The sequence below is a fragment of the Pseudorasbora parva genome, chromosome 4 (assembly GCF_024679245.1).
Source record: "Pseudorasbora parva isolate DD20220531a chromosome 4, ASM2467924v1, whole genome shotgun sequence".
Lineage (NCBI taxonomy): Eukaryota > Metazoa > Chordata > Actinopteri > Cypriniformes > Gobionidae > Pseudorasbora > Pseudorasbora parva.
In genome coordinates this window covers 8,310,709-8,337,446 of record NC_090175.1, presented here as the reverse complement: position 1 = coordinate 8,337,446, position 26,738 = coordinate 8,310,709, and the positions used below count along the sequence as shown (strand labels likewise).

The following is a 26,738-nucleotide window of genomic DNA, read 5'->3' as shown; positions in this document are numbered from 1 at the left end:
CAGGCAGTGTCCTGGTTTTCGGTAATCTAAATATGGTCAGCCTACTGAAAGTTTCTGTAGTTAACTGTGAGGAACACAGTAGCGCATGGATATGCTAATGGACCGACTAAAAGAAATGAAAATCCAATTTGAGGCTTGAAAAGTAGAACTGTGTGAATGAAAGGTGTTTGCTGGAAACCTGTGTGTGCAGATTGCGTGCAGGAATCTTTATTGTATTGTCACACAGTCCCTCTTAATACATCTGCTGAAAGTGGTGATAAAGTACAGAGCATATTGCCCTAGAAAACAGTCTTTTTTGCATCTCTTGAAGAGTCAAAAACCACAAAAATCAAACACACACACAAGTCCATAAGGCTTTCTGCTCCAAAATGTAGGCTACAGTGCCTCATGCGTTGAGGGTATACGCTATTTAAACCGGCTACATCCCAATTCATGTACTTCCAGTACAAACTAAAAGTATGTCCTTTCGCTGGTGATGGAAAAGTATGCACTTCTGAGAATATAGTGAGACAGTATGGGTTATAAATTATGTTTTAATATCACATATCTCCTGTTTGGATGTTAGCATTTAACATCTAGTCCAAATTATTACCTTAAAATTACTTGTTTAAATCATATACATTTAAAAAACAGCTGTGGCCCTGCATTCCTCGATATTTTTCTTCATCTGAAAAAGTTGAAAGAGAGCCATCACAAAAGAGATCTTGTAGAGGGTTGAGGGGGGCAATATTAGCCTAAAAACCATGCATGGGTTCATGCTTCAAAGAAAATCCACTGAAAGAAGTATGCATACTACTGTAACATTTGGCATGAGGTCCTTATTCATGAAACACAAGCAAAATGAGTTTTACACAGGATATCAATTTAAATGTGTTTCATGAGTGAGCCCTTGTGGTTTGACACAGTCTAGGGTTTGCAAATTGGGACGTAGTGCAGAGTTTTAGTATCAGTTAAACTCGAGTTCCCGAATCTTCAGCTGAGAATCCCAGAACTCTCGTCTCACTGAGGATGATGATCTCGGAGCACACACACACACACACACACACACACACACACACACACGCACACACGCACACACGCACACACGCACGCACACACACACACACACACACACACACACACACACAGGTTTCAGCATTAAACTGTAGAGGAGGCAATTTACTGGAAAAAATGCTTTTCTAACGTAGTATTTCTGTCTTGTTTCTAGTCCATACATCTACAAATTCTTAAAACAAGAAGTAATTACTAGACAAGCAAAAGTTGTCATCTTGTTTTGTGAAAAATTACTCAAAATTAAGAGAGTTTTTGCTTAAAATAGGATAAATAATCTGCCAATGTGGTGAGAAAAATAATCTTAATTCAACAGAAAACAAGATTATTTTTCTCACGCCCCATTGGCAGATTATTACGGAAGCTTATTGCATTCACTTGAGAAAAAAAATTATTAATATAATAATAATATATATAATATATAATTATTAATATTATTAAATTAATGACTTAATTATCTCAGAATTATTAGATAATTTTTCATGAATAAATTTTTTTTGCTCTGTTTTTCTGAATTACTGACTTCATTTTTTCTTGAAAAAAAAATATTTTGTTCTGTTTTTCTGAATTAATGAGATCCCTCAAAATCCAGCCAAGAGCTCTATTTTAGCTGGATTGCATGAAAGTAAACATGTCCCGCCTTTCAAATTTAATCCGGATTTATTTTACTTTGGGTTTGAGACGTTGTCTTTAAGTAATATAAATGGTATTGTTTTTAGTTATGGTATTGTATTAGCCTGTTTCTCCATATCAGATATGGTATGCTTTGCGAGCCCGATCTCATGAAAATGCGTATAAATAGTAGTATAAATAAGTGCGCAATCTTGTGGAATGTATACGCTAAAATTAGTTTTGGTGTGCATATGGTACACAGTTTTTCACGTGCTTATGATACGCACTTTATGGCGTATTACGTTCCCCCCACCCCACCATCCCCAACCTACCCAAGAGCATGTCATATGCACGCCATAAAGTGTGTGTCATATGCACGCGAAAGACTGCGTAGCACTTGCATTATCTCAGTATACATTCCAGACGATATACATTAGACACGATTTCACACTCGTACTATTGATACGCATGTGATCGTGTTAAGATGATGCATCTGAAATGCATTCAGGCTGGCTACGTGGTGACACAAGAGACAATCAGGCAGTTGTTGAAAATACTGGATCCCCATGGAGTGCAATAGCAATGTCAAGCAGATCAGAATGCTCTTTTCTGCTGTCTTGAGCTGTCTGCACAAAGCTGACGCACTAAAAACAATACAATTTTTATTACTTAAAGACAACGTCTCAAACCCAAAGTAAAATAAATCCGGATTAAATTGGAAAGGCGGGACATGTTTACGTCCATGCAATCCAGCTAAAATAGAGCTCTTGGCTGGATTTTGTGGGATCTCATTAATTCAGAAAAACAGAGCAAAAAAATGTATTCATGAAAAATTATCTCATAATTCTGAGATAATTAAGTCATTAATTCAGAAAAACAGAGTAGATTTTTTTTTCTCAAGTGAATGCAATAAGCTTCCGTAGATTATTTTGCTTATTTAAAGCAAAAACTCTCTTCATTTTGAGTAATTTTTTACAAAACAATATAACAACTTTTGCTTGTCTAGTAAATGTTTCTTAATGTAAGAATTTTTAGAAATTTTGACTTAAAACAAGACAAAAATACTAAGTAAGAAGAGCATTTTTTGCAGTGTAAACCATACAGTACGTGTTTCCCGAAACAGAGGCACTTTCAATCGTACAGTGAGTTGAAAAAAAGGAAGTTAGTTAATTATAGTCCCACTCCTTTCCCATTGGGTGTTCAGTAGTGTGTGCACTGGGTTAATCACACACACACACATAACACATGCTCACACAGTCTCCCACACGCAAGCGTTCATTTTACCGCGGCGTCCAGAGGAACGTACCCTGTATACCTGAATATCAGGGCCCTGTTGACCAACAAACACATGAAGAGCAGATCATGAACCTCAGGAAAGCAGGACGGCACCTCTCAGAGTCTGCACATTTCAGTGTTTTAACATCAGCTCTTCCTCACAGCCGCTGATTGGTGAACATCACTCCAGTACAGCGTAAATAAATTCTCTCTTTGACTTGTCCATTATTTGATTCTCTCTTTTCTTGTCCATTATTCAACAAAAAATGTTTAATTGGAGTCCACACACACACACACACACACACATGACCTGACTCTCGCTCTCTCTCAGGTTCCCACTCCCAGTACTTTCCTCATGTGCTCGTAGACGACGTAGGAAATGCTGACGGCCGGGATGACCTTGAGGAAGTTTGGAGCGATGCCTCGGTAGAGTCCCACCACGCCCTCCTGGGCCACGATACTCCTGAACAGGGTCAGCATGGACAGCTGAGGAGCGCCCTTCACGGACGCTGAGGAACATCACTCAGGGTTATTTTAGTATCGATAATACAGTCAGAGTTAGTCATAGTTAAACAGGACAATTCTGCAACACAATTAGATTCGGCTGTGCAGTCGCTCTGGAGAAAACTGTGATGTTATCAGCTCATGTTAATTTATCATATACTGTCAGTGTGGGCAGATCAGTAATATTGTTGATACGGTTAATTTAGTAATTAAAGGGTTAGTTCACCCAAAAATGGTTCACTCTCTCTAATGTCGTTCCTCACCCGTAAGACCTCCGTTCATCTTCACACACAGTTTAAGATATTTTATATTTAGTCCGAGAGCGTATGGAAGTGTATGCACACTATACTGTCCATGTCCAGAAAGGGAATAAAAACATCATCAGAGTAGTCCATATGAGACATCAGTGGGTTAATCAGAGTCTCTTGAAGCATCGGAAATACATTTTGATCCAAAAAATAACAAAAACTACGACTTTATTCAGCATTGTCTTCTCTTCCGGGTTTGTTTTCAATCCTCAAACAAAGATTCAAACGGTTATGAATCAGTGAATCAATTCAATGATTCGGGTCGCGTGTCAAACTGCTGAAATCATGTGACACTGGCGATCCGAATCATTGAATCAATACGCTGATTCATAACCGTTCAAATCTTTATTTGAGGATTCAAAACAAACGTGGAAGAGAAGACAATGCTGAATAAAGTCGTAGTTTTTGTTATTTTTGGACCAAAATGTATTTTGGATGCTTCAAGAGACTCTAATTAACCCACTGATGTCTCATATGAATCATTGAATCGATTCACTGATTCATAACCGTTTGAATCTTTGTTTTGAAATCGGCCATCACTACTTAAGTCGTTATTTAGTTTTTTTGTGCACAAAAACTCTTCTCTCTCTTCATAAAGTGATTGTAGAGCCGCTGTAGTGAGATGGGCTTTGTAACGCCGTCTTTAGTGCCTTTATGGGTCTTGAGAGAGGAAATGACATTGGTGTCAATGAAGGCCTTTCTGAGCCATCGGATTTACACACTAATGTCTTCATCTGTGTCTGAAGATGAGCGGAGGTCTGACGAGTGTCCAACCACAGGAGGAATTAATGACAGAATTATTACTTTTGGGTGAACTAATCCTTTTATTCGGAGACGTTTCCTGCGATATTCACATATGTAAAATTCACATTACGTGTGTGTGTGTGCTTGTGTCTCACCCTGAGCCTGCATACGTGTCCGGATGAGTGCGAGTGGGTAAGAGGCCAGCTGGCCGCAGGTGCTGGAGACCGTCCCACAGCCCACCAGAACCATCACCCCCGGGTCGGGCGAGCCCTCCGTGTGCCGCTGCAGCCACGCGTTCTTCAGCGTCTGAGAGAGTGTGAGGACGAGCCGTTATCAACGAGTTATTCTCAATACACTGCACAAAGTGCTCTGCTTATTTAGGATTATTTTCTTGTTTCCAGTCCAAATGTCTAAAAATTCTTCAATCAAGATTCATTTACTAGATAAATATAATGACATGAGATATTTTTGCTTGTTTTCAGTGGAAAAAAATCCAAATGAAGTGAGTTTTTGCCCAAAACCGACAAAATGATCTGCCAGTGGGGTGAGAAAAATCTTATTTCTGTTTGAGATAGAAACAAGAAACAAGATTATTTTTCTCACCCCGTTGATTTTGTCTGTTTTAAGCAAAAACTCACTTCATTTTGATTTTATTTTTAAACAGCACTAGGTAACTTTTCAACCCGCGCGTCACTAGTTTAGGGCTATCAGGGTTGTCATGTCAGCAAATGCACGCGCGATGGCATCCCCTGTTGTAAGATGACAGAGCTTACGACAGTAGTTGAGGACATTATTTTTTTCCAACTGTAGGGGGACCCCGAGAGCAAAAACTACCCAGTGCTGCTTTAAGAAAACAAGGAATATATCTTATGTTGTTTTACTTCTATAGTAAATGCATCTTAATTTAAGAATTTTTAGATATTTAGATTAGAAACAAGACAAAATTACTAAGTAAGAAGAGTATTTTTTCCAGTGTTCACACACACACACACACACTCACCTCGTAGACGGCGAGGTCGATGCCCGCATACGGGATGATGCCCAGCATGTTGGGCAGGTATCCTTTATAAAAGGCCAGGACGCCCTCCTTCTGCAGAATCTGCTTGGCACAGTCCGCCGCGCTCGAATACTGGCCTGTTTTACGCAGAGTAAGACGAGTCTTCAGCACCTGCAGAACAGACACCACGGGTCAGGAGGCTCCCGTAACGTCACATGACTGCATGAGGCCGGAGTGGGGTGTTTGTTTGTTTTCTAATCACTTTATTTTCATTTACTACAAAACATACTCACAATAGCCATAGTCGCACGGGGCTAGTATTATCTGGGGACCTCTGGTGATTTGTAATAATTGCAGAGGTTGTCTGTGATCTTAATCCCGTGCGAATCGGCCGTGTCTGTGATTTGTAAAGTAAAAGTTCCCCTGCAAATTCCCGACCATATTTCACCGAACACAGAGGTCCTGTGATAACATTAGTCCCGTGCGAATCGGCATCTCTGTGATTTGGCCAGGATTAGGCCGATCGTATATCATTTTTGCAAAGGTTTTTGTTTCCTGTGAGCATTTCTATCTTTATCGTTCACGAAGAATGGAGTCTGCGTTTATAATGCGCACCGTTATGAATATCCCGCACATATTAATCTTTCACTTTAGAATGAGTAGCCTACCAATTTGGGAGCAAATTGCTTGAATGATGTGCTTAATATTAATCTCAATACTGAAAAACAACAACAGAACAGTACAATGATAAGCTGGTTAAATGGGCGCTTTTACATTTAGCTTTGAATCTGAATCTGCCGCCGTGTGTCAGCTTCTCACTCGTGATGAATGAGCTCTGACTCCTGCTGTCTGCGCTCAGGTCAGTTTTTAACTCTAGCGTCTGTTCTCTAACTGAACAAAATTATTTTTATTACTATAAATCAATCAAAATACATCTCGATACATATGACATATGTTTACAAAACTCAGATGTGGGAGTAATTTCTAAATCACAGAGGTCCCTAGATAATACTGATCCCCTGTGAATATTGCTAATGTCACCAAAAACAAAACCTATAGACGTTAAATATCTCAAATTCCTGAAGTGCCATTGTACCTTATTTTAAACTGTGCCTTACTGCTTTCCTTTAGGCCGGAGTGTGATCTTATATGTGTGAACACTAATTTGCCAACAGTTCCCCCAAGATTTTCCCATGGGTTTTCAATTTATGAGTAAAATAATGTCTGTAGTGAACATAATTTGACAATACGTCTCGTTCTGCACCCCTCATGGCTCTGCTGTGTTCCCGAATGGGCCCGGGCCTGAGCTTTACCCGAGGGCTTTGGTAATGTGAGGAGACATGAACGAGAGTTATGACAGTGAGGCCTCAACCTACAGACTGACCTTGACGTATAGTGTGTGCATTAGCCAGCTGCTATATACAGTATACACCGACTAGGCATAACATTATGACAGGTGAAGTGAATAACACTGATTATCTCTTCATCACGGCTCCTGTTAGTGGGTGGGATATATTAGGCAGCAAGAGAACATTTTGATGTGATGATGGCAAATTGTGACGGCTAGACGACTGGGTCAGAGCATCTCCTAAACTGCAGCTCTTGTGGGCTGTTCCCGGTCTGCAGTGGTCAGTATCTATCAAAAGTGCTCCAAGAGGAACAGTGGGGAACCGGCCACAGGGTCATGGGCGGCCAAGGCTCATTGATGCACGTGAGGAGCGAAGGCTGGCCCGTGTGGTCCGATCAAACAGACGAGCTACTGGAGCTCAGATTGCAAGTCAGATCCATGAAGGCCCTATTTCGCAACTTAAAGGACTTAAAGGATCTGCTGCTAACATCTTGGTGCCAGATACCACAATGGGGTCTAGTGGAGTCCATGTCCCGACAGGTTTTGGCAGCAAAAGTATATATTAGGTATATTAGGTACGTTATGTCATAATGTTATGCCTTATTAGTGTATGGGGATAGAATGTGAGTGTGTGTGTGGGCCATGATTTTGTACGTGTTTAACTGCACCTATATTTATGTCCCTATAAATAATAAGTGGACTTAAATAAATTGTTAAAATGTGTGTGTGTGTGTGTGTGTGTGTGTGTTTAAGGGGTGGGCAGTAAGGGGATAGAAAATACGGTTTGTACAGTATAAAAACCATTACGCCTATGAAATGTCCCCACATTTCACAAAAACAAATGTGTGTGTGTGTGTGTGTGTGTGTGTGTGTGTGTGTGTGTGTGTGTGTGTGTGTGTGTGTGTGTGTGTGTGTGTGTTTACCTCCATTGGGTATATGATAGTTTGTGCTGTAGCTCCAGCCAGTGATCCAGCGACGAATCTCTCATGAACTTTCAGAGTTCCTACTTCTTGACTGCCTCTCATCAAGCGCTTAATCTACACACACACACACACACACACACACACACACACACACACACACACACACACACACACACACACACACAGAGAAGCCGGTTGAGCTTTGATTGGCCATCCACACGGCCGAGTGTAGAAGACGGAGCTGCACCTGTTCATAGGCCAGGAATTTGATGGCCGTCTCCGGCGCGATCTTCATGACGTTGATCCCGTTGCCTCTCCACAGCGCCGCGAGTCCGCCTTCCTTCACCATCGCTCGCAGCCCACGCCACACGTTCCCCTTATCAGAGGTCTGGCCGTGCACCTACACAATAACTCATCTTCAGTTTAGTTTATTATGCTGCAGTCGAGCTAGATTAGAATAAAACAAACACCTCGACATAATAACTGAAAAACAGTTGCAGTCATATGACCTCCAGGGGTCACTGTGGTGCTGAATGTGCACACACAGACCTGGGCTTTACTGTAGAGCTGAGATTAATCTCGATTCACACACACACACACGATCTTATTCCTAAATGACAATGATTCGCCTGGGTCTATTAAACCTTGGATAAAATCTCACCAACTTTCAGATCTGTGTTAGCGCATCATCCAGAGAGCCGTTGTTCTGTATTAAACAGCTTCACAAGGTCTTTTTAACCACACTGTATCATTATTTCTGTTACAAATATTCATATTAGGAGTAGTTCTAGGAACTTATAGCTATAAAAACTAGCCATCATGGTGGATTCCCAAGAACTAAAAGTTCCCCTAGGGCCATTTTCCTGGTTGTATTCGCAGTTCTCACCGCCAGTAGGAACTTTGTGAGCCTCGCTTGTTGTTGTAACTTTTATTTTGACAACACTGAGAACACCAGAGCTACATTTTCAGTCTTTATTAGTTTGCAGTCTGTTTAACAGTCATGTCTAATATGTTATTAGATAGAACTGTTGCACAATGAAAGTGGACCGTATATTAATAAGTGTTAGCGTTTGCCGTGTGGTTGATGTCCAATGTCACTAACTGAGCGGAAAAACATAATCATGTTTCGCTTGCTCCCCTCAGAGGTGCATTGGATTTTCTCTTTATTATGGAGGTTGAGAGAGTAGACCCTACTCCTATCCTAGTTGATAAATTAGTTCCCCCAAAAAACGTTCCTAGAGCTAAAATCGTTCCAGTTCATGCTAAAATCCGGGTACTACCGCCATTAATTCCAGAAACTATGAAAAGGCTCCTCTGGTTCCCCTATTATCACAGAAGAACTGGGATTCAAGTGTATAGTTCAGATATAGACACTGATGCCTAAGGTAAAGTAAATCACCTTTTGAAATACAAACACTTCAAAAATAAATTGTGTCACATCGTCACACCAGTAGGCGGCGACAAGTGACTGTGAATATCATCATTGACTCATCCATTCAAGAGATTCGTTCAAAAACGCTGTCTGCATCCACAATCACATTCTTCCAAACTATACAGTAGGTGAAAAACCGTATGTGTCTACACTGCAAAAAAACGCACTTCTTACTAAGTATTTTTGTCTTGTTTCTAGTCAAAATATCAAAAAGCTGTTGTCCGTAACTTTTTAAGATTTAAGATTTACAAAAATTATGTAATGAGAATGTACAACATGAATCCATTTTCCAAACCGTGTTTTTGTCTTACCCTGAATCATTATGATACGCTTATAAGTGTTTATATTGGGACTATTTCAGGCCAGACTGGTAGGAGCCGCTGCGGAGGAGCACAGTCCCTGCGTGATCCGCCATAGACACAAACAGAGAGGGAAAGAACGGGAACTCAGAACGGGAACTGTCAGATTCCGAGACGCAATACTTTGTTTGGACAATCAGTTTTCTCTGTACAAGGCACAAAGGTCTGGAATTGTTTGACTACTGAACTTAAAGGAGAGTCAAACTGGGTCATTTTTAAACACAAACTCAAAGACACTTTAATCAGAAGTCAAATGTGTGACCACTGATTGTCAGCTTTGTTGATATTGTTTTATATTGTATTGTGTATTGTTTAATTTTGTAAAGGCTCACTAGGGACGGACATTAAGAATTAGCTTCGGCTTAAATGTTGTAGTATGTAACGTGTTTATGTGACATACTTGTCCCTATTCAAATAAACAAATAAAAATAAATAATTTTTTTTTTTTTTTTAAGTAGCTCCAGCTGCAATGTTCTTCCGCAAGACGTATGCAGTTCTGCTTATTAACCACTAGAGTGCAAAAAGTTACGGACTGCAGCTTTAATAAACATTTACTAGACAAGCAAAAGTAATTGTCTTGTTTTGGGAAAAAATAACTCAAAATGAAGAGTTTTTGCTTAAAATAAGATAAATAATCTGCCAATGGGGTGAGAAAAATAATCTTGTTTCTTGTTTGAATTAAGATTATTTTTCTCACCCCATTGGCAGATTATTTATCTTATTTTAAGCAAAAACTCTTCATTTTGAGTTATTTTTTCCCAAAACAAGACAATTACTTCTGCGTGTCTAGAAATTACTTCTTGTTTTAATCATTTGTAGATGTTTGGACTAGAAACAAGACAGAAATATTGAGTAAGAAGAGCATTTTTTGCGGCTATAGCCTCACCTGCATGAAGACCTTGAGTCTGTCGAGCGGGGCAGTCCCAGTTCTGGACACCGATCCCGCCACAGCTCCGGCCATCAGCTGCCGCCACACGAACCCGGACCTCTTCTCCTTCTCCGAAAACTCATCCGGAACAGTCAAAAGCTCTCCGATATCCAACATCTACACCAACGCATTCATACAATGGAGTTAGAGGAAGAAAGAGGCTTGTTTTATAGTCTCAGCTGTGTGCGATTTGCTTCGTACCACCGAGTGTTTCCAGAACTGGGCGATTTCCTCCATGTTGTGCAAAGGGTTGAACAGGAAGTGATCACGCCACTCGATCCAGTCTATAGTCATGGAATGGTCTTTGTCCATACTGCACGAACACATTTCACAAGGGTTGCATATCACCGAATCACAGAAAGGAAAGCACTGCATGCCAAGCACAAACACACACACACACACAAACACACACACACACACACACACACCTTTGCAGTATTCTGGCAGCCAGTTCCAACGAGACGTCCACGCCGAGACTGTGTAACGACTGCTGGATCTCCTCAGCATCCACTTCACCTACACACACACACACACACACACAATGTCTTAATGGGGGGTTAAATAATGCTATTTAAAGCATTTCTGACTTATTTACACAGGTAAAGAGTTAATTCTCATGCTAAACAGGACCTAATAAAAATTTAAAAAAATAGTTGGACGTATGATGGGAGTATTTCTGTGCCAAATACACTCCTTCCGGAAAGTTTCTGAACGTTTTTTAAGCTGCTAATGATCCTGTGAGGCTATGCTAGCAGTGATGTAATAGTGCTTAAAGGGACAGTTCACCCAAAAATGAAAATGACCCCATGATTAACTCACCCTCAAGCCATCCGAGGTGTAGAAGACATTCTTCTTTCAGATGAATAAAAGTTGAGTTATATCATAAAAGTCCTGGTTAATCCAAGCTTTATAATGGCAGGGATTGTTGCTCTGTTTTTAAAGTCCATAAAATGCATCTGTCCGTCAAATAACAGCTCCACACGGCTCTGGGAGGTTTATAAACACCTTCTGAAGCAAACCATTGCATTTGTGTAAGAAAAATATCCATATTTAAACCTTTTTTAATTAAAGTTCTGGCTGATTGTCGTCTGTGAAAAAGTGTTGAAAGTGCTTCTCTGAGTTCAAGATGCGTACGCGACGTCTGACGAGCGTAACTGGTCACGCAAGCCTTTGAGCTACAGAAGCACTTTTAACACTTTTCCCATAAGCTGAATACTAAGGCGATTGGCCGAAACGTTACTTTATAAAGTTTTGAATATGGATAATTTTCTTACACAAACGCAACGATTTGCTTCGGAAGGCCTTTATTAACCTCCCGGAGCTGTGTGGAGCAGTTATATGACAGACAGATGCATTTTATGGACTAAAAACACAGAGCAACAATCCCTGCCATTATAAAGCTTGGAAGAGCCAAGACTTTAATATAACTCAAGTTTTATTCGTCTGAAAGGAGATTGTCTTATACACCTAGGATGACTCGAGGGTGAGTAAATCATGGGCTAATTTTCATTTTTGGGTGAACTGTCCCTTTAAGGTAATATCATAGCTGCTAATGATGTTAGAGAGCCTAAGAGTGATTCAAAAGGATGCGCGATAAAAATGAAAGCTAACTCAAAATATGATTAATTATTATTGTACATATATAATAGTAAAATAAGAGATATTCTGCCAGTAATGTGAAGTTGACAGAAACCAACCGTCATTGTTGCGGTCCAAGCTGCGAAACATGAGTTTGAGGTTTTTCTCGTGTGAACGCAGATATTCGGTGAACTCCTGGAAATCCAGCTGACCGTCGTGATTGATGTCTCCAGCTCGTACAACCTGCTGAATATAGGGCAGAGAGAGAGAGAGAGAGAGAGAGAGAGAGAGAGAGAGAGAGAGAGAGAGGGAGAGAGAGAGAGAGAGAGAGAGAGAGAGAGAGAGAGAGAGAGAGAGAGAGAGAGAGAGAGAGAGAGGGAGAGGGAGAGGGAGAGAGAGAGAGAGAGAGAGAGAGAGAGAGAGAGAGAGAGAGAGAGAGAGAGAGAGAGGGAGAGAGAGAGGGAGAGAGAGAGAGAGAGAGAGAGAGAGAGAGAGAGAGAGAGAGAGAGAGAGAGAGAGAGAGAGAGAGAGATGGAAGGAAAGAGGGATGCCGGGAACCATTAGGAGAGATGGGATGGGGGTGCAAATGAAGGAGAAAAGCACATTAAAATTAGGCAAAGCCACGAGCCCACAGCAGTTACATGAGACATGAGCAATCAGAGCTCAGACGGCGAGTTTCCTGACATTAATCTCTGAATCTAAACAGTCATCAAATGAAACAACACAGAAAGCCAAGCGCACCAAACAGTAGCCTGACAATGTGTTTAAAGGGACAGCTCACCCAAAAATCTAATTTTTGCCATAATTTACTCACCCTTTAAGTTATACCAAACCTGTATGAGTTTCTTTCTTCTCCTGAACACAAAAGAAGATGTTTTGAGGAATGGGGCCACACTGACTTCTACTGTATAGTATTTTTTCCTCTTCCACACTATGAGGGTCCATCAGCTGTTTGGTTACCCATATTCTTCAAAACATCCTCTTCTGTGTTCAGCAGATCAAACCCATACAGGATTGGAACAACTTGAGGGTGAGTAAATGACTTCGGGTGAACTGTGCCTTTAAAGGGATAGTTCACCTAAAAATGAAAATGTGATGTTTATCTGCTGACCCCCAGGGCATCCAAGAAGCGCAATCATAGATGTATTTACACAGATACCTCATTCGACCGATCAGGGCAGGTTCTAATGAGGCTATATAATCTCTATGATCGCACCGGGTTTTTTGGCCTTACTCGATGGAAGTAGCGGTGGATGGGAACACTAGATGAGATTTGTCTGATATGAGGTAAAAAATAACACGCATACTGTTGTGTTTCTCGCAGACACCGATGGTTTCGTGTCTTAAGACATCAATGTCTCTCCACGAGCCGCAGGGTTTAATATGGATTCGCGTGTCTGTGTGTTTTTTACTCTCATAGAAATAAACCCCATTGACATGCATTATACGAGCAACGGTTGAGTTAAACATCTTCATTTATGTTCTCCTGAAGAAACACACACACCTACATGTCGGATGCTCTGGGGGTCAGCAGATAAACATCACACTCTCAGTTTTGGTGAACTATCCCTTTAAGAAATTAATGCACACTTAATCACTATTTTAATGTGTCTTATCCCACATGATCAATATATAAACCGACTAAATGATTGATGTTTACTGCCGTCATGTGCTGTCAGAAATATCCCCTTCTGAAGTCATGATAAGGGGCTTGTCGGGTATATACTTGCCTATTTCTTGGGAAAATCTTATTAAAGTCAAAAGGTACTATTTTGTATCAAATGTATCATCCTATTCGTTGACCTTTGCCACACATCTAATCATCAGCTTGTGGCGATTCTGGAATTTCGGTCATACATGCTATTTTTACTGTGTATAAAACATATAATACGCTTAAAATAATGATTCATATATGTAAATATGCACTACTTTAAACACAAGACAAGGTGATGTGGTTGTTGTGGAAAATAACGAATAAAGAATAGTAATCATTCCATGTTTAAAGTTTCCCGCCCAATTCGGAAATATACCAAAAATATTCCCAGTAGTAAACACACCTTGAGAGGGCGTTCACACTACATTTTTTAAAAGAAAACTCATATTTATGGTAAGTCGGATAGCATGTCTAAAGGCAGCATACATTTTTCGGATGTGACTCTATCAAGTTGTGGACATAATCAAACATCTGCCTATGAACTACAAAACATCTGCCACAAAAAGGTTTTCTTTTTTTCCAGGGTGTCGCCCCATGACATGCCGTCCTCATGTCTGAACGTGTACTGAGCTGTGCTAACGTCAGGCGTTCCCTGCAGGTCGCTGGGTTTCAAACCAGCTAACACATCACACTGTGAACATTTTATATTGAGCACATTGTGAACAAACTTATGGAAGCCGATAAATACGAAATAAAGAGTAATTGCGACCTTTTATCTCAGAATTCTGACTTTTTTCTAACGATTGTGTGATATAAAGTCACAATTTGGAGATATAAACTTGCAATTGTGTGATAAAAAAGTCACAATTCAGATATAAACTTGCAATAGTGTGATATAAAGTCACAATTATGAGATATAAAGTCACAATTCAGATATAAACTTGCAATAGCGTGATATAAAGTCACAATTCGGAGATATAAACTTGCAATTGTGTGATATAAAGTCTGAATTGTGAGATAAAAAGTTGCAATTACTCTTTTTATTTCTTTATTTAGTGGCGGAAATGGGATGTGACTACAAACTGACCCTCAGTGACTACAATAATAAATGAATCAGGATGCACAGGCTCCTGTCGCTTTAAATCCACACGGGCAAACTCATTCCAGTGCTCAAAGCAAGCCATTATTCCCACAATCTCTGGTATGTTAGAGACTAAATTACCCTGTGCGGCGGCAGTAATTTCACCTCTTTAACTAGCTCTGCCGGTTGACGTCTACACAATCAATCCCTGTGTGTGTGTGTGTGTTGTTGTGTTTATTTATGTGAGCCAGGAGTCACATGGTATTTACTCTGACATGGATCGACTCCAAGACGCTGACCTTTTGCACACTCGACAGCCTACGTGTGTATTTCTGAGCACATGTGTGTGACGTCTAATACTTTCGACTGCAAAAAATGCTCTTCTTACTCAGTAATTTTAGTCTAAATATCAAAATATTCTTAAATCAAGATACATTTACTAGATAAGTAAAACGACATAAGATATTTTTTATTGTTTTGTTGAAAATAATATCAAAATTAAGTGAGTTTTTGCTTAAAACAAGCAAAATGATCTGCCAATGGGGTGAGAAAAATAATCTTGTTTCTTGTTTGCAATTGTGCAATCAGAAATAAGATTATTTTTCTCACCCCATTGGCAGATCATTTTGATTGTTTTAAGCAAAAACTCACTTTATTTTGATATTTTCCCCCCAGAAAACAAGACAAAATATCTTATGTCATTTTACTTATCTAGTTATTGCATCTTGATTTAAGAATATTTAGATATTTGGACTGAAAACAAGAAAAAAATACTAAATAAGAGCATTTTTCGTAGTGTACATTCATCATTATGCATAATGTGAATACACAAACACATGCACACGTGTGAACTTTAACACCAAAACCTCAACAAGCACATTATAACACTACAAAATGCTCACAACAAGATGGTGGCAGGCAAACAAATCAATAAACTATTTACTGCTGAATTATAAACTACAGGTTTAAAGTGCAGTGCCGTGGAGAGATTAGATAAATCAGATTAATTTAAGGACTGTGTGTGTGTGTGTGTTTGATCATAACTCGGCCGGCTTTCTCATTGTTTCTTAGGCCTTGGGTTTGATCTGCTGGCGTTAAATCATAGTGAGAAACACTTAGTGTTACGGCTTTGATCAGATCTCTAGAGCAAGAAAAGTGTAACGCTTGACTTGGCAAACCTCATAAATTGACCAGCTTATTCTGAAGATCACACACACCAGGGTGCCGGATTATTATTTGGATGGCAGGTGAAGGCCCGGAGATGCTGATTTAGTGCCAGCGGGGCCTGATGCCCTTCCTCTGTTCCTGAGATCACCGCAGACCTTCAGATCATTAACTATTAAGCTCATAAACGGGTTCATTAGAGCTGCGGTACAGCACTCTTATCTGACCCCGGCCTTGGACACAAGAATCCTGCTTTCTACTCTTCCTTTTATCATATGAAGCATTACGAGTTTAACGTATAATGGGTTATGCTCCCACTAATGGCTCCAGCACATCTGTCTAATCTGAGCTCAACATCAGACGCAAAAGTGACCTTCTGCTGGTTGCTTGCTTTCTGTTTTCGGTTCCTGTGGCACTGAGTTTACAGTAATCCTTAAAGGGACAGTTCACCCAAAAATGAAAATTACCCCATGATTTACTCACCCTCAAGCCATCCTAGGTGTGTATGACATTCTTCTTTCAGATGAACACAATCAGAGTTATATTAATAAATATCCTGGCTCTTCCAAGCTTTATAATGGCACCGAATGGCGGTCCTGATCCTGACCCCAAAAAAGTGCATCAATCCACTGTAAAAGTGCTCCATACAGCTCCAGTGGGTTAATAAAGGCCTTCTGAAGCAAAGTGGTGGGCTTTTGTAACTTTATGTAACTTTATAAACTAAATTAACTAGCTTCTGAGCTGACAGACGGCCTACACAAATCGACTTATGTAAACAGAGTGACCTCTGACCTGACGTATGGCGTACGATGCAGGAGTAGTGAAAGCTTTGACGCCTCTCGCGGTTCACGCTAATGGGGCTGGGCAACAAACTCAAGCTCTTCCCTTTAAAAAATCTCCCTTTAGACGTCTAATTCGTGACCGGTGTTTGGTTTTGCTCGATCCTCTGCGCTTCTGCGTTAGTCAGTATGTCACATGTCAGGTCAAAGGTCATTCTTTCGCTGTAAATCGATGCGTACGCCGTCTGTCGGAAGCTTGTTATTTTAGTTTATACCTTTTTAAATATGTTTTCTCACACAAACGCATGGCTTTGCTTCAGAAGGCCTTTATTAACTCCCCGGAGTCGTGACTCATGTGTAGCACTTTTATGATGGATGGATGCACTTTTTTAGGCTTTCGAATCTCAACCCCCATTCAGTGCCATTATAAATCTTAGAAGAGCAAGGATATTTATTAATATAACTCTGATCGCTGAATGGCTTGAGGGCGCGAGTAAATCGGTTTTGCTGCTTAATGTTGCAAACTGGTGATTTTTTATCATTTTTTTAAATTTTATTATTTCACACTGGTTTGTAGCACAAATGCCATTTACTGCACTTTGGTATTCTTCTAGTTGCTTATCTAGTGGCTATGCCTCGCACATCCACAGGAAATATCCTAAAATAAGCTGGCTAGAGTAAGTACACAATGTACAGTGCATGATTTGGGACGCAATCTTTATCTTTAGCCTAGCGCTGGGTAGCCCCGCCCACCGTGACATCTCATTGGCTCGAATCGCGCTCATTATTGAATATTAAACATAAATATAATCTGACTGGCTGCGATGGCATCGCGTACTGCAGCAATTTTCACTTTCAGAATAGCCGATGGTCACGTGACCTGCTGGAGGCGCAGGTTGATATCTCCACATCTGACATTAAATCATAAACCTGTCTATTCATATGCACTTCTATTAGCACCCTGTCCGTTATGAATGTGTGTGTGTGTCCTTCCGTACCTCCTCCACCGAGCTCCACGACATCCCGCGGGCGGCGAGTCCGACCCGCAGCTCGTTCACATCGATCCGCCCGTCCTTGTTCAGGTCCAGCTGCTCGAAGAGCTCGGCCCAAAGCCGCTCGCGGTCCGGGTCGACCCCGCTGTCCTGGCACCGCGCCCGGGTCCATCCGGAGCGGCGTCCGCGCTGCCACATGATGATCGGTCGGTCACCAGCGGAGACGCATCGGCTCGGTCAAAGACGGAAGCGTCCAAAAAAGGAGCTGTTCGCGAAATTAAACCCCTCGCGAGGCTCGCGCTTCGCAGGTGTCAAACAGCTGTTTAGCGCGACGAGAACCAGGAAGCTTTCACAATCATGAATACTGTACCTGATATCCACGCGACTTCATAAGCATTGTGATATTTTAGAGCGAGCTGGAATAACCGCGCGTCAAAACATGATGAACGGAGCGCTGCAGTGACTTCTGCTGCCGCAACTCACCGATACAACAGCGGCTTCAGATTACACCCTCAGGAGGGGCTTCCTTCTGACTGCATATAATAGAAGAAGATATGGGCCAAATATCCTGAAGTATTAACAGAGAAGCGGTGCTAAATGCAGGAACTTCTCTGAGTTAATCACCAATGACTCTGCAGATAAATGACACACACAGCAGTGGTGCTCTGACATCTGGAGGCGAAGTCCTCATGTTTTACATGTGTTGATATATACACACATCAGATGTTGTTTAGGCTTAAGGTTGTCACATTTTCCGGGTTAAATCTTACCTTACACTACATAAAAAAGAGAAAAAAGAAATCAAATACAATTCTATTTTGTATGTTTTACATTAATGACGCCGAATTAATGTTCTGTTTCCTAAAACCATACATTAATTAGGGGCCAAGCCCCAAAGGGGCTGTAGCCCCTCTTGATCTCTTCAAGTGTTTTTAAGAATGTTTTACATTTATTCCCAATTAATACCGCAAGGCATTAACAATTAAAACTATAAACACTAAAATCTTGTTAGACTTGCTTTTAAAAAGCATGCAAATCGGTTGCCTTAAAAAAAACTAGTAAAGTGAAATATGTTTTGCAAACAAAAGCTGGTTAGTATATTCCACTTACACAAGAGTTAAATAACCGAGAGTACTTGATAATTTACTTTAAATAAAATTTAATTGTTAGTGTTGTTGTGTTTTGCATAAATGTTGAAGTCTGTGTGTGACTATACACTGATCAGACATGAGCGTAAGGATTTGAGTGAGTTTGACATCGGCCAGATTGTGAAGGCTTGACGTCTGGGTCAGAGCATCTCCTAAACTGCAGCTCTTGTGGGCTGTTCCCGGTCTGCAGTGGTCAGTCTCTATCAAAAGTGCTCCAAGAGGAACAGAGGAGAACCGGCCACAGGGTCATGGGCGGCCAAGGCTCATTGATGCACGTGAGGAGCGAAGGCTGGCCCGTGTGGTCCGATCAAACAGACGAGCTCCTGGAGCTCAAACTGCTCCAGAAGTTAATGCTGGTTCTGATAGAAAGCTGTCAGAATACACAGAGCATCTCAGTTTGTTGCGTATGGGGCGGCATAACCGCTGACCAGTCAGGGTGCCCATGCTGACCCCTGACCCCGCCGAAAGCACCAACAGCAGCACGTGAGCATCAGAACTGGACCACGGAGCAATGGAAGAAGGTGGCCTGGTCTGAGGAATCACGTTTTCTTTTACATCCCGTGGATGGCCGGGTGTGTGTGCGTCCCTTACCTGAGGAACACATGGCCCCAGGATGCACTATGGGAAGAAGGCGAGCCGGCGGAGGCAGTGTGATGCTTTGGGCAATGTTCTGCTGGGAAACCTTGGGTCCTCCATCCATGTGGATGTTACTTTGACCCGCTCCACCTACCTAAGCATTGCTGAGACCATGTTCAGCCTTTCATGGAAACGGTTTTCTGGTGGCTGTGGCTCTTCCAGCAGATAATGCTCCTGACACAAAGCACAGATGATTCAGGAATGGTTTGAGGAGCACAACGACGAGTTTGAGGCGTTGACTTGGCCTCCAAATTCCCAGATCTCAATCCAATCGAGCATCTGTGGGATGAGCTGAACAAACAAGTCCGATCCATGGAGGCCCCACCTCACAACTTACAGGACTTAAAGGATCTGCTGCTAACATCTTGGATGAAGTCTATGCCTCGACAGGTCAGGGCTGTTTAAGCAGGAAAAAGGGGGATCAACACACTAAAAGGAAGGTGGTCATAATATTACGCCTAATCTGTGTATATATATATATATAACTTCTCTTGATTTGAAATCAAATAACTGCTCTTGTTGCATCACTGCATCAATAGGAAGAAAATTATAATCATATAAATGAAGTTCCAAGAGCCCAACTAAATGAGCTGAACACTGATCACCATAATGGTGAGTTAAACATGTTAGTAATTCTGGTTTTGATGTGGTTAGGGCCATGTCCACACTAATACGTTTTCATTTGAAAACGTATATTTTTCTCTCCGTTTTGTCGTTCCGTCCACACTGAGACAGCGTTTTAAGTCAATGAAAACGTATCGTTTTGAAAACGCTCTCCAAAGCGGATCAATTTGAAAACGCCGTCTTCGCGTCGTAGTGTGGACTGTGAAAACGGAGGCTTTTTAATACGATGACGCATTTTTAGCCATGAGATGCAGTCATATGAGCAATTCAGCCAAGATGGTGAACGACATTGTACAGCAGTTGTTTTGTATGCTTTCTGTTTTGACAGCCTTGTTAAATATTAATGTCAGTTTGTACATACTGTTAAAAAACTCAGTGCCTTTTCTCGACATTGCCACAAAATTTCAAAGAGTAAATAAACGAGTAGTGGAAATTACGCAAGTTGAAGCGTCTTGATTGCTCATGCGCAGTACGGGGATGTAAGCGTTTTCAGACGTTTCAGTGTAGATGAACATTTTTTGGAAAACGATTAAAAATGATAGTGTGGATGCGGAGCGTTTTTAGACGAAAACTCAGTTTTTAAATTTAGCTGGATTAGAGTAGATGTAGCCTAGATGGTCCAGGTAGTTTATGATCATAAGCCGGTCTAGATCAGCTAAACTGTGAGCCAGTTTTTAATCTGATAGAGACCACCGTGGTCAGTTTGGTTAGACCTAGTAGACTTTCAAAAAAACATCTCATCTGACCATCTCAAACGGTGGATAGGTCACCCAAAAAGTCTGGCAATATTTGCTCACCCTCATGTCGGTCTGAATGCAGATGGTGTTCTTTCTTCCACAGAACACAAAGGAGTCAATAAATGAATGAGGATGAATGATATCAAGCTTCATTTGTCATGTAATAGATGTGTGTGAGGAACAGCCCCAAATTTAACCCAAATTTTAATTTTAATTTAAAAATTTTTTTTTCTGCTGAAACTGTCTCCCTTTTGTTTGTGTTTGGTTCTTCAGCAGGGTCTGAAAGAGAAAATTATGCAACATGAGAACAATAATGTCCCTTTTAACAGCATTCACTCTCACTTCTTCTTAAACGCTACAGTCTGTCAGTGACTGCAAACAAGCTCTTCCATGAAGTGATCAGCACACAGATAACGTGCGGCACACCTGTTCATTCAGTCGCCTTTATCGACACACAGGGGCCGCTGTCAGCTGCTGTTCACACTAACTGTGTGAACCTCAACACAAAACCACTAAACAGGAGTGAGAGACAGTCATTGTGTTGTGTTCTCACCCAGCATCTGTCCGTGTTGTTTCGCGATCACAGGATCAGATTAATGTGACTATATAAGAGCAGGACGCAGAGACGGACTGCGCTGGAGACATCTGATCGTTTGTTTGAGGTCCTTTCTCAGGCTGCGGGATGTGTAAGGGGCTGTCTGCCATCCCCTCCTCATGCCTGGAGAAGTGAGTATCTGTGTTCCTGGAGGACAGGCTGTGCTGTAGTATGCAATTGTTCATGGATGTGAAACTGTCTTGATGTTTCAGGGCGAAGGGCATGAGGGTGAAGCTGTCCCACCTGGCCGAAAAGCAGGAGTGGGTTCACAAACACAGGTAACACCGACGACTGCACTGCTCTCATTTAAACTCATTTTCAGTAGAAATTAAGCTCAGTCATCTGCATTTGAGGCATAATGTTGAGTACCACAAAAATGACCAACGACCAATACAACTTCTTTAGAGCCCTTAACCCTCTGCTGTGCTTCGGTCATTTTTGACTGAACATTCGTACGTTGTTTTTTCCCTTTTTTAACTTAATCGGAATAGTAGACAAATGCACAGACAAAAAAAAACATAGACATGATTTGCAAAGGTTAAATGGTCCGGAAAAATAGTCACTCAAATTTGACCGCATTGAAATAACAAATCAAAGTCAGTTTGGAACAATTGGAAATAAATAACATCATATGTAAAATAAAATAAAAAGTGTCATATTGGAAAAAATAATGTCATATTGGAACGACTGGGAACAAATAATGTCATGTTGGAACGACTGGGAACATCATCGTGTGTATGCGTTTAGTACTGCGCCCAACCAAATCTTCCTGAAAGCTCTTTTTTTGAGATATCAACCTCAAATTTGGATCAAAACGTGGTTAGATTTATGGTATTAAAAACTGTTATAGAAAATTATACATATGTACTTTTATTTTAAGTTCACTTTTTAAAACTTTTCAGCAATAACCTGCCAAGTGTCTCATCTTTAAAAATAGACTAAACTCAAGTCTGTTGCTCCAAATAATTCAAGATTTATAATTCAGAAATTATATTTTCATGCTCGAAAAGTGAACAAACGTACTGCATAATGTAATTTAGTACCATAAAATTCACTAAAATTACTAAATATTAAATTAAAAAAAAGCATTAAATAACTGAAATATAGTACATTTATTTCATTGAGGGGAAAAAGGCGTTAATTTGAATGGGCAAAAACGTTTAAAATTATAACGGTGAAAAACAACCGTTTGGTTAAACGACCGAAACATGACGAGAACTTTACATCTGAAATAGCTAGCAGACACAGTTAACAGACGATGTAATGTTTAAAAAAATGTGGTAATGAACATATGCCCCAAATCCTACCGATTATGTTAAATTGTACATAAATTATTATATTTTCTTCGTCTTCAGAGCGCATGAGGAAAAGCTGCCTCAGGATTTGGAGTCTCTGCTCAACAGCAAATGTGAGATGATGATATTTCAGATTTGAACTTTCGCTTCTGTCTTTAAACCGAACCTGAGCTTCATCTGTGTGCTGTGATGTGCTGTTAACCTTTAATCGGCATCGCTCTGTCCGCAGCGGGCATCCAGGCCTTCCGCGGGTTCCTGCGCTCAGAGTTCAGCGAGGAGAACCTGCAGTTCTGGCTGGCGTGCGAAGAATACAAGAACTCCTCCGGATCCAAACGGGCGGGAAAAGCCCAGAGCATCTACAACCAGTTCATCAACCCCGACGCTCCACGCGAGGTGAGTGAGAGACTAAAGCTCGTCAAATGTAGAATAATGAAGGAAAATATATAGATAAAAACTATATCTCTGAGGTCAAATCGATTAATCACATTTAACATAAGTTTGTGTTTATACCTACGACCATGCATAACATTATGACCACTGAGAGAGGTGAAGTGAATAACACTGATGATCTCTTCATCACGGCTCCTGTTAGTGGGTGGGATATATTAGGAAGCAAGTGAACATTTTGTCCTCAGGAAAAAAAGGCAAGCGTAAGGATTTGAGTGAGTTTGACATCGGCCAGATTGTGATGGCCAGACGACTGGGTCAGAGCATCTCCTAAACTGCAGCTCTTGTGGGCTGTTACCGGTCTGCAGTGGTCAGTCTCTATCAAAAGTGCTCCAAGAGGAACAGTGGAGAACCGGCCACAGGGTCATGGGCGGCCAAGGCTCATTGATGCACGTGAGGAGCGAAGGCTGGCCCGTGTGGTCCGATCAAACAGACGAGCTACTGGAGCTCAAACTGCTCCAGAAGTTAATGCTGGTTCTGATAGAAAGCTGTCAGAATACACAGAGCAGCTCAGTTTGTTGTGTATGGGGCGGCATAACCGCAGACCAGTCAGGGTGCCCATGCTGACCCCTGACCCCGCTGAAAGCACCAACAGTGGTGCTCTTTGATAAATATAAAGCAACAATTAAAAATCTAGTCATTTACATTCATTTTTTATATACTATAATTTATTATACAGATAACATTCTAAAAAATACTAAAATAATTGTATATATTTTATTTAAATACATATGATGCATTTATATATATATATATATATATATATATATATATATATATATATATATATATATATATATATATTCTCTCTATTTTTGCATTGCACAAGAATTTGGCAGGAAATGTGCTTTCTGTAACTGTATAACGGTATATGATCTTAAAAATAGGCTCCATTTAGTTTTTTCTAAGGTGTGATGTCTTATTCTCAGCTGTGATTTTGAAGTGAAAGATGACCCAGACATGTTCTCGACTCTCAGGTGAATCTGGACAGCGAGACGCGCGAGGCGTTATTAGGGCTGATGCAGGAACCCGTGGCGGAGACGTTTGATGAGGCTCAGCACCGCATCTTCTCCCTGATGGCCAAAGACTCGTTCCCTCGCTTCCTGCGCTCCTCTTTCAGCCAGCAGCCGCTCAGAGTCCTGTGAGACGCACCATCCTATCAAACGCACCGTTTAGACGTTTAGTTCATCTGTAGAGATGCATGAGCCGCGGTCAGCTAGGGCATAGTTTAGTAGGGCATGAACTCTTCTGCCATTTAAAAGCGCTTATATGTAATTACTCACTGTGCCTTTATATCTTTAAACCTGATGCTTTAATAAAACTAACTTGCATCAAAATGGGAGTGGTGTGCAATGAAAGCAGGAGTCAATCACACTCAGAGTCAAGTCGAAGGTCAGCAGACAATCCAGGCTGAACAAAGAAAATAAAGCACGACGAGGAGCAGGAAAACCTTCAGGGATTTTACAGTCACTGACTAATCGAGTGTGTGCAGTTGCTTAACAATGGAAAAAGCTGCTCTGGTTTATGAGAAACACAAAGAAGGGAAAGAGGGCTATAAAACCAGAATACACTCATACAATGTGGGTTAGTTCACCCAAAAATGTAAATGCTGTCATTAATTCCTCCTGTGGTTGGACAGCCGTCAGACCTCCGTTCATCTTCACACACAGATGAAGATATTAGTGTGTAAATCCGATGGCTCAGAAAGGCCTTCATTGACACCAATGTCATTTCCTCTCTCAAGACCCATAAAGGCACTAAAGACGTCGTTACAAAGCCCATCTCACTACAGCGCCTCTACAATCACTTTATGAAGACACGAGGATAGTGTGCGAAACCCCCCCCGAAATAATTACTTTTATAGTGATGGCCGATTCCAAAACAAAGATTCGAACCGTTATGAATCAGTGAATCGATTCATGATTAGGGTCGCGTGTCAAACTGCCGAAATCACATGACTTCGGCGATCCAAACCCCATCACTATTAGCGGCCCATCACTATATATGTCGTTATTTATTTATTTTGCACAAAAAAGCTATTCTCTCTCTTCATAAAGTGATTGTAGAGCCGCTGTAGTGAGATGGGCTTTGTATCGACGTCTTTAGTGCCTTTATGGGTCTTGAGAGAGGAAATGACATTGGTGTCAATGAAGGCCTTTCTGAGCCATCGGATTTCAACACTAATATCTTCATCTGTGTGTGAAGATGAGCGGAGGTCTGACGGGTGTCCAACCACAGGAGGGAGAGGAATTAATGACAGCATTTTTATTTTGGGCTGAACTAACCCTTTAACAAATGAGCGGTGCTTGCCCATGACAAAAGCACTGTCACCAGGCAAACTTTGTTCAAATAAATATATTATGAAAGCTTACAAACATTTATCAGTTTATTCTATAAAAATAGCAGTCACAGGTGTCAAGGATCATGCCTGCTATACACTCTCAGTCATTGTGAAGCTGTGTTTATATGGCGGAGAGCGCCACCTAGCGGCGGGAGCATCAGATGGATGTTATTTGGATGAGCCAGCAGCGGGTTTTGAGGGTCCGCCTGTCCCGCTTTTCCCTGCAGGAGTTTTCAGCACACTCAGTTTCTTATGAAGAGACAAGCTGGCCTTCTGTGTGACTTCATGTTCAATCCTGTTCCTGATGGCCACCTCCAAACCCTGCGCCAACAACACAAGCGCAGCCATTAAATCACTATTACTGGACACACACGGGTTTAGAGGAGGACTGAACCAGCTCTTTTACCTTCTTCAGCTTCTGCTGTTGGACCACTTGTGCTTTTTTGGGTGCGATGATCCTTCCTGGAACAAAGAGTAATCAGGGTATTTAACACAATCACATGGCGATTTAACTCCGACGAATGAACTGCGCATGCGCGTCTCTACATAAGCGACTGCGTACTTGGCACGCTGATAATAAGGAATCACATTTAGCGCTTTACGTTCAGAAGAACAGCGTCTCCTCAATAACGCGATGTTTTTACCTCCTTTCTTGAGTCCTTTCGGCTTTTGTGGCTTTTTAGCTCCTCCGGGTCGCTGCGCTTTAAATTTCTGTTTGCCTTGAGCCATTTTTTTTACAGTCTGACGGTAACCGGAAGCAGAAAGCCACGAAATAGAATAAAAGTCTTTAGAAAAAAGAAGAAGAAAAAAAACGCTAGGCTTACATTTAAAAATCTTTACAAATTCTCTTCTGAAAGATAGAATGGAATATCAGTTATGCTTCTACTAAGTATATATTATATATGTATGTATGTATGTATGTATGTATGTATGTATGTATGTATGTATATATATATATATATATATATATATATGTATAATTTTAATATATACATGGATGTGCTTATTTATAATTATACACAGTACACATTATGTAAACAAACTTATTTTGAATGCGATTATTATATATATATATATATATATATATATATATATATATATATATATATATATATATATATATATAATAAAAAAGTGTACATATAAATATGTTTATATATATAGTATGTGAACATTTATATATAAAC

The 26,738-nt window shown here is 40.8% G+C and overlaps 3 protein-coding genes across 6 annotated transcripts; 1 reads left to right on the top strand and 2 right to left on the bottom strand.

Moving 5' to 3' along the window:
• Nucleotides 1-1,734: 1,734 nt before the first annotated feature.
• slc25a23a (solute carrier family 25 member 23a) lies at nucleotides 1,735-18,758 on the bottom strand. 4 transcript variants are annotated; one of them, XM_067440735.1, is made up of 11 exons: nucleotides 17,735-18,758; nucleotides 12,178-12,304; nucleotides 10,909-10,996; nucleotides 10,682-10,793; nucleotides 10,439-10,597; nucleotides 8,009-8,161; nucleotides 7,762-7,875; nucleotides 5,494-5,661; nucleotides 4,649-4,799; nucleotides 3,292-3,446; nucleotides 1,735-2,994 (listed from the first exon to the last, which is right to left on the bottom strand). In XM_067440735.1, exons 1-11 carry the CDS (start codon nucleotides 17,924-17,926, stop codon nucleotides 2,938-2,940), a joined length of 1,476 nt encoding a protein of 491 aa, XP_067296836.1. In that variant the 5' UTR covers nucleotides 17,927-18,758; the 3' UTR covers nucleotides 1,735-2,937. The 4 variants fall into 4 exon arrangements, with proteins under 4 accessions (XP_067296836.1, XP_067296837.1, XP_067296838.1 ...); XM_067440736.1 differs by having other exon boundaries at nucleotides 12,178-12,301; nucleotides 17,735-18,757; XM_067440737.1 differs by having other exon boundaries at nucleotides 1,735-3,446; nucleotides 17,735-18,753.
• Nucleotides 18,759-21,104: 2,346 nt separating this feature from the next.
• Nucleotides 21,105-24,853, top strand: si:ch211-196h16.12 (regulator of G-protein signaling 4). The gene is made up of 5 exons (XM_067440740.1): nucleotides 21,105-21,599; nucleotides 21,681-21,746; nucleotides 22,824-22,876; nucleotides 22,993-23,156; nucleotides 24,188-24,853. Exons 1-5 carry the CDS (start codon nucleotides 21,556-21,558, stop codon nucleotides 24,353-24,355), a joined length of 495 nt encoding a protein of 164 aa, XP_067296841.1. The 5' UTR covers nucleotides 21,105-21,555; the 3' UTR covers nucleotides 24,356-24,853.
• Nucleotides 24,854-25,583: 730 nt separating this feature from the next.
• On the bottom strand, nucleotides 25,584-26,332 carry c4h19orf53 (chromosome 4 C19orf53 homolog). The gene is made up of 3 exons (XM_067440741.1): nucleotides 26,196-26,332; nucleotides 25,958-26,013; nucleotides 25,584-25,872 (listed from the first exon to the last, which is right to left on the bottom strand). Exons 1-3 carry the CDS (start codon nucleotides 26,278-26,280, stop codon nucleotides 25,720-25,722), a joined length of 294 nt encoding a protein of 97 aa, XP_067296842.1. The 5' UTR covers nucleotides 26,281-26,332; the 3' UTR covers nucleotides 25,584-25,719.
• Nucleotides 26,333-26,738: the final 406 nt, after the last annotated feature.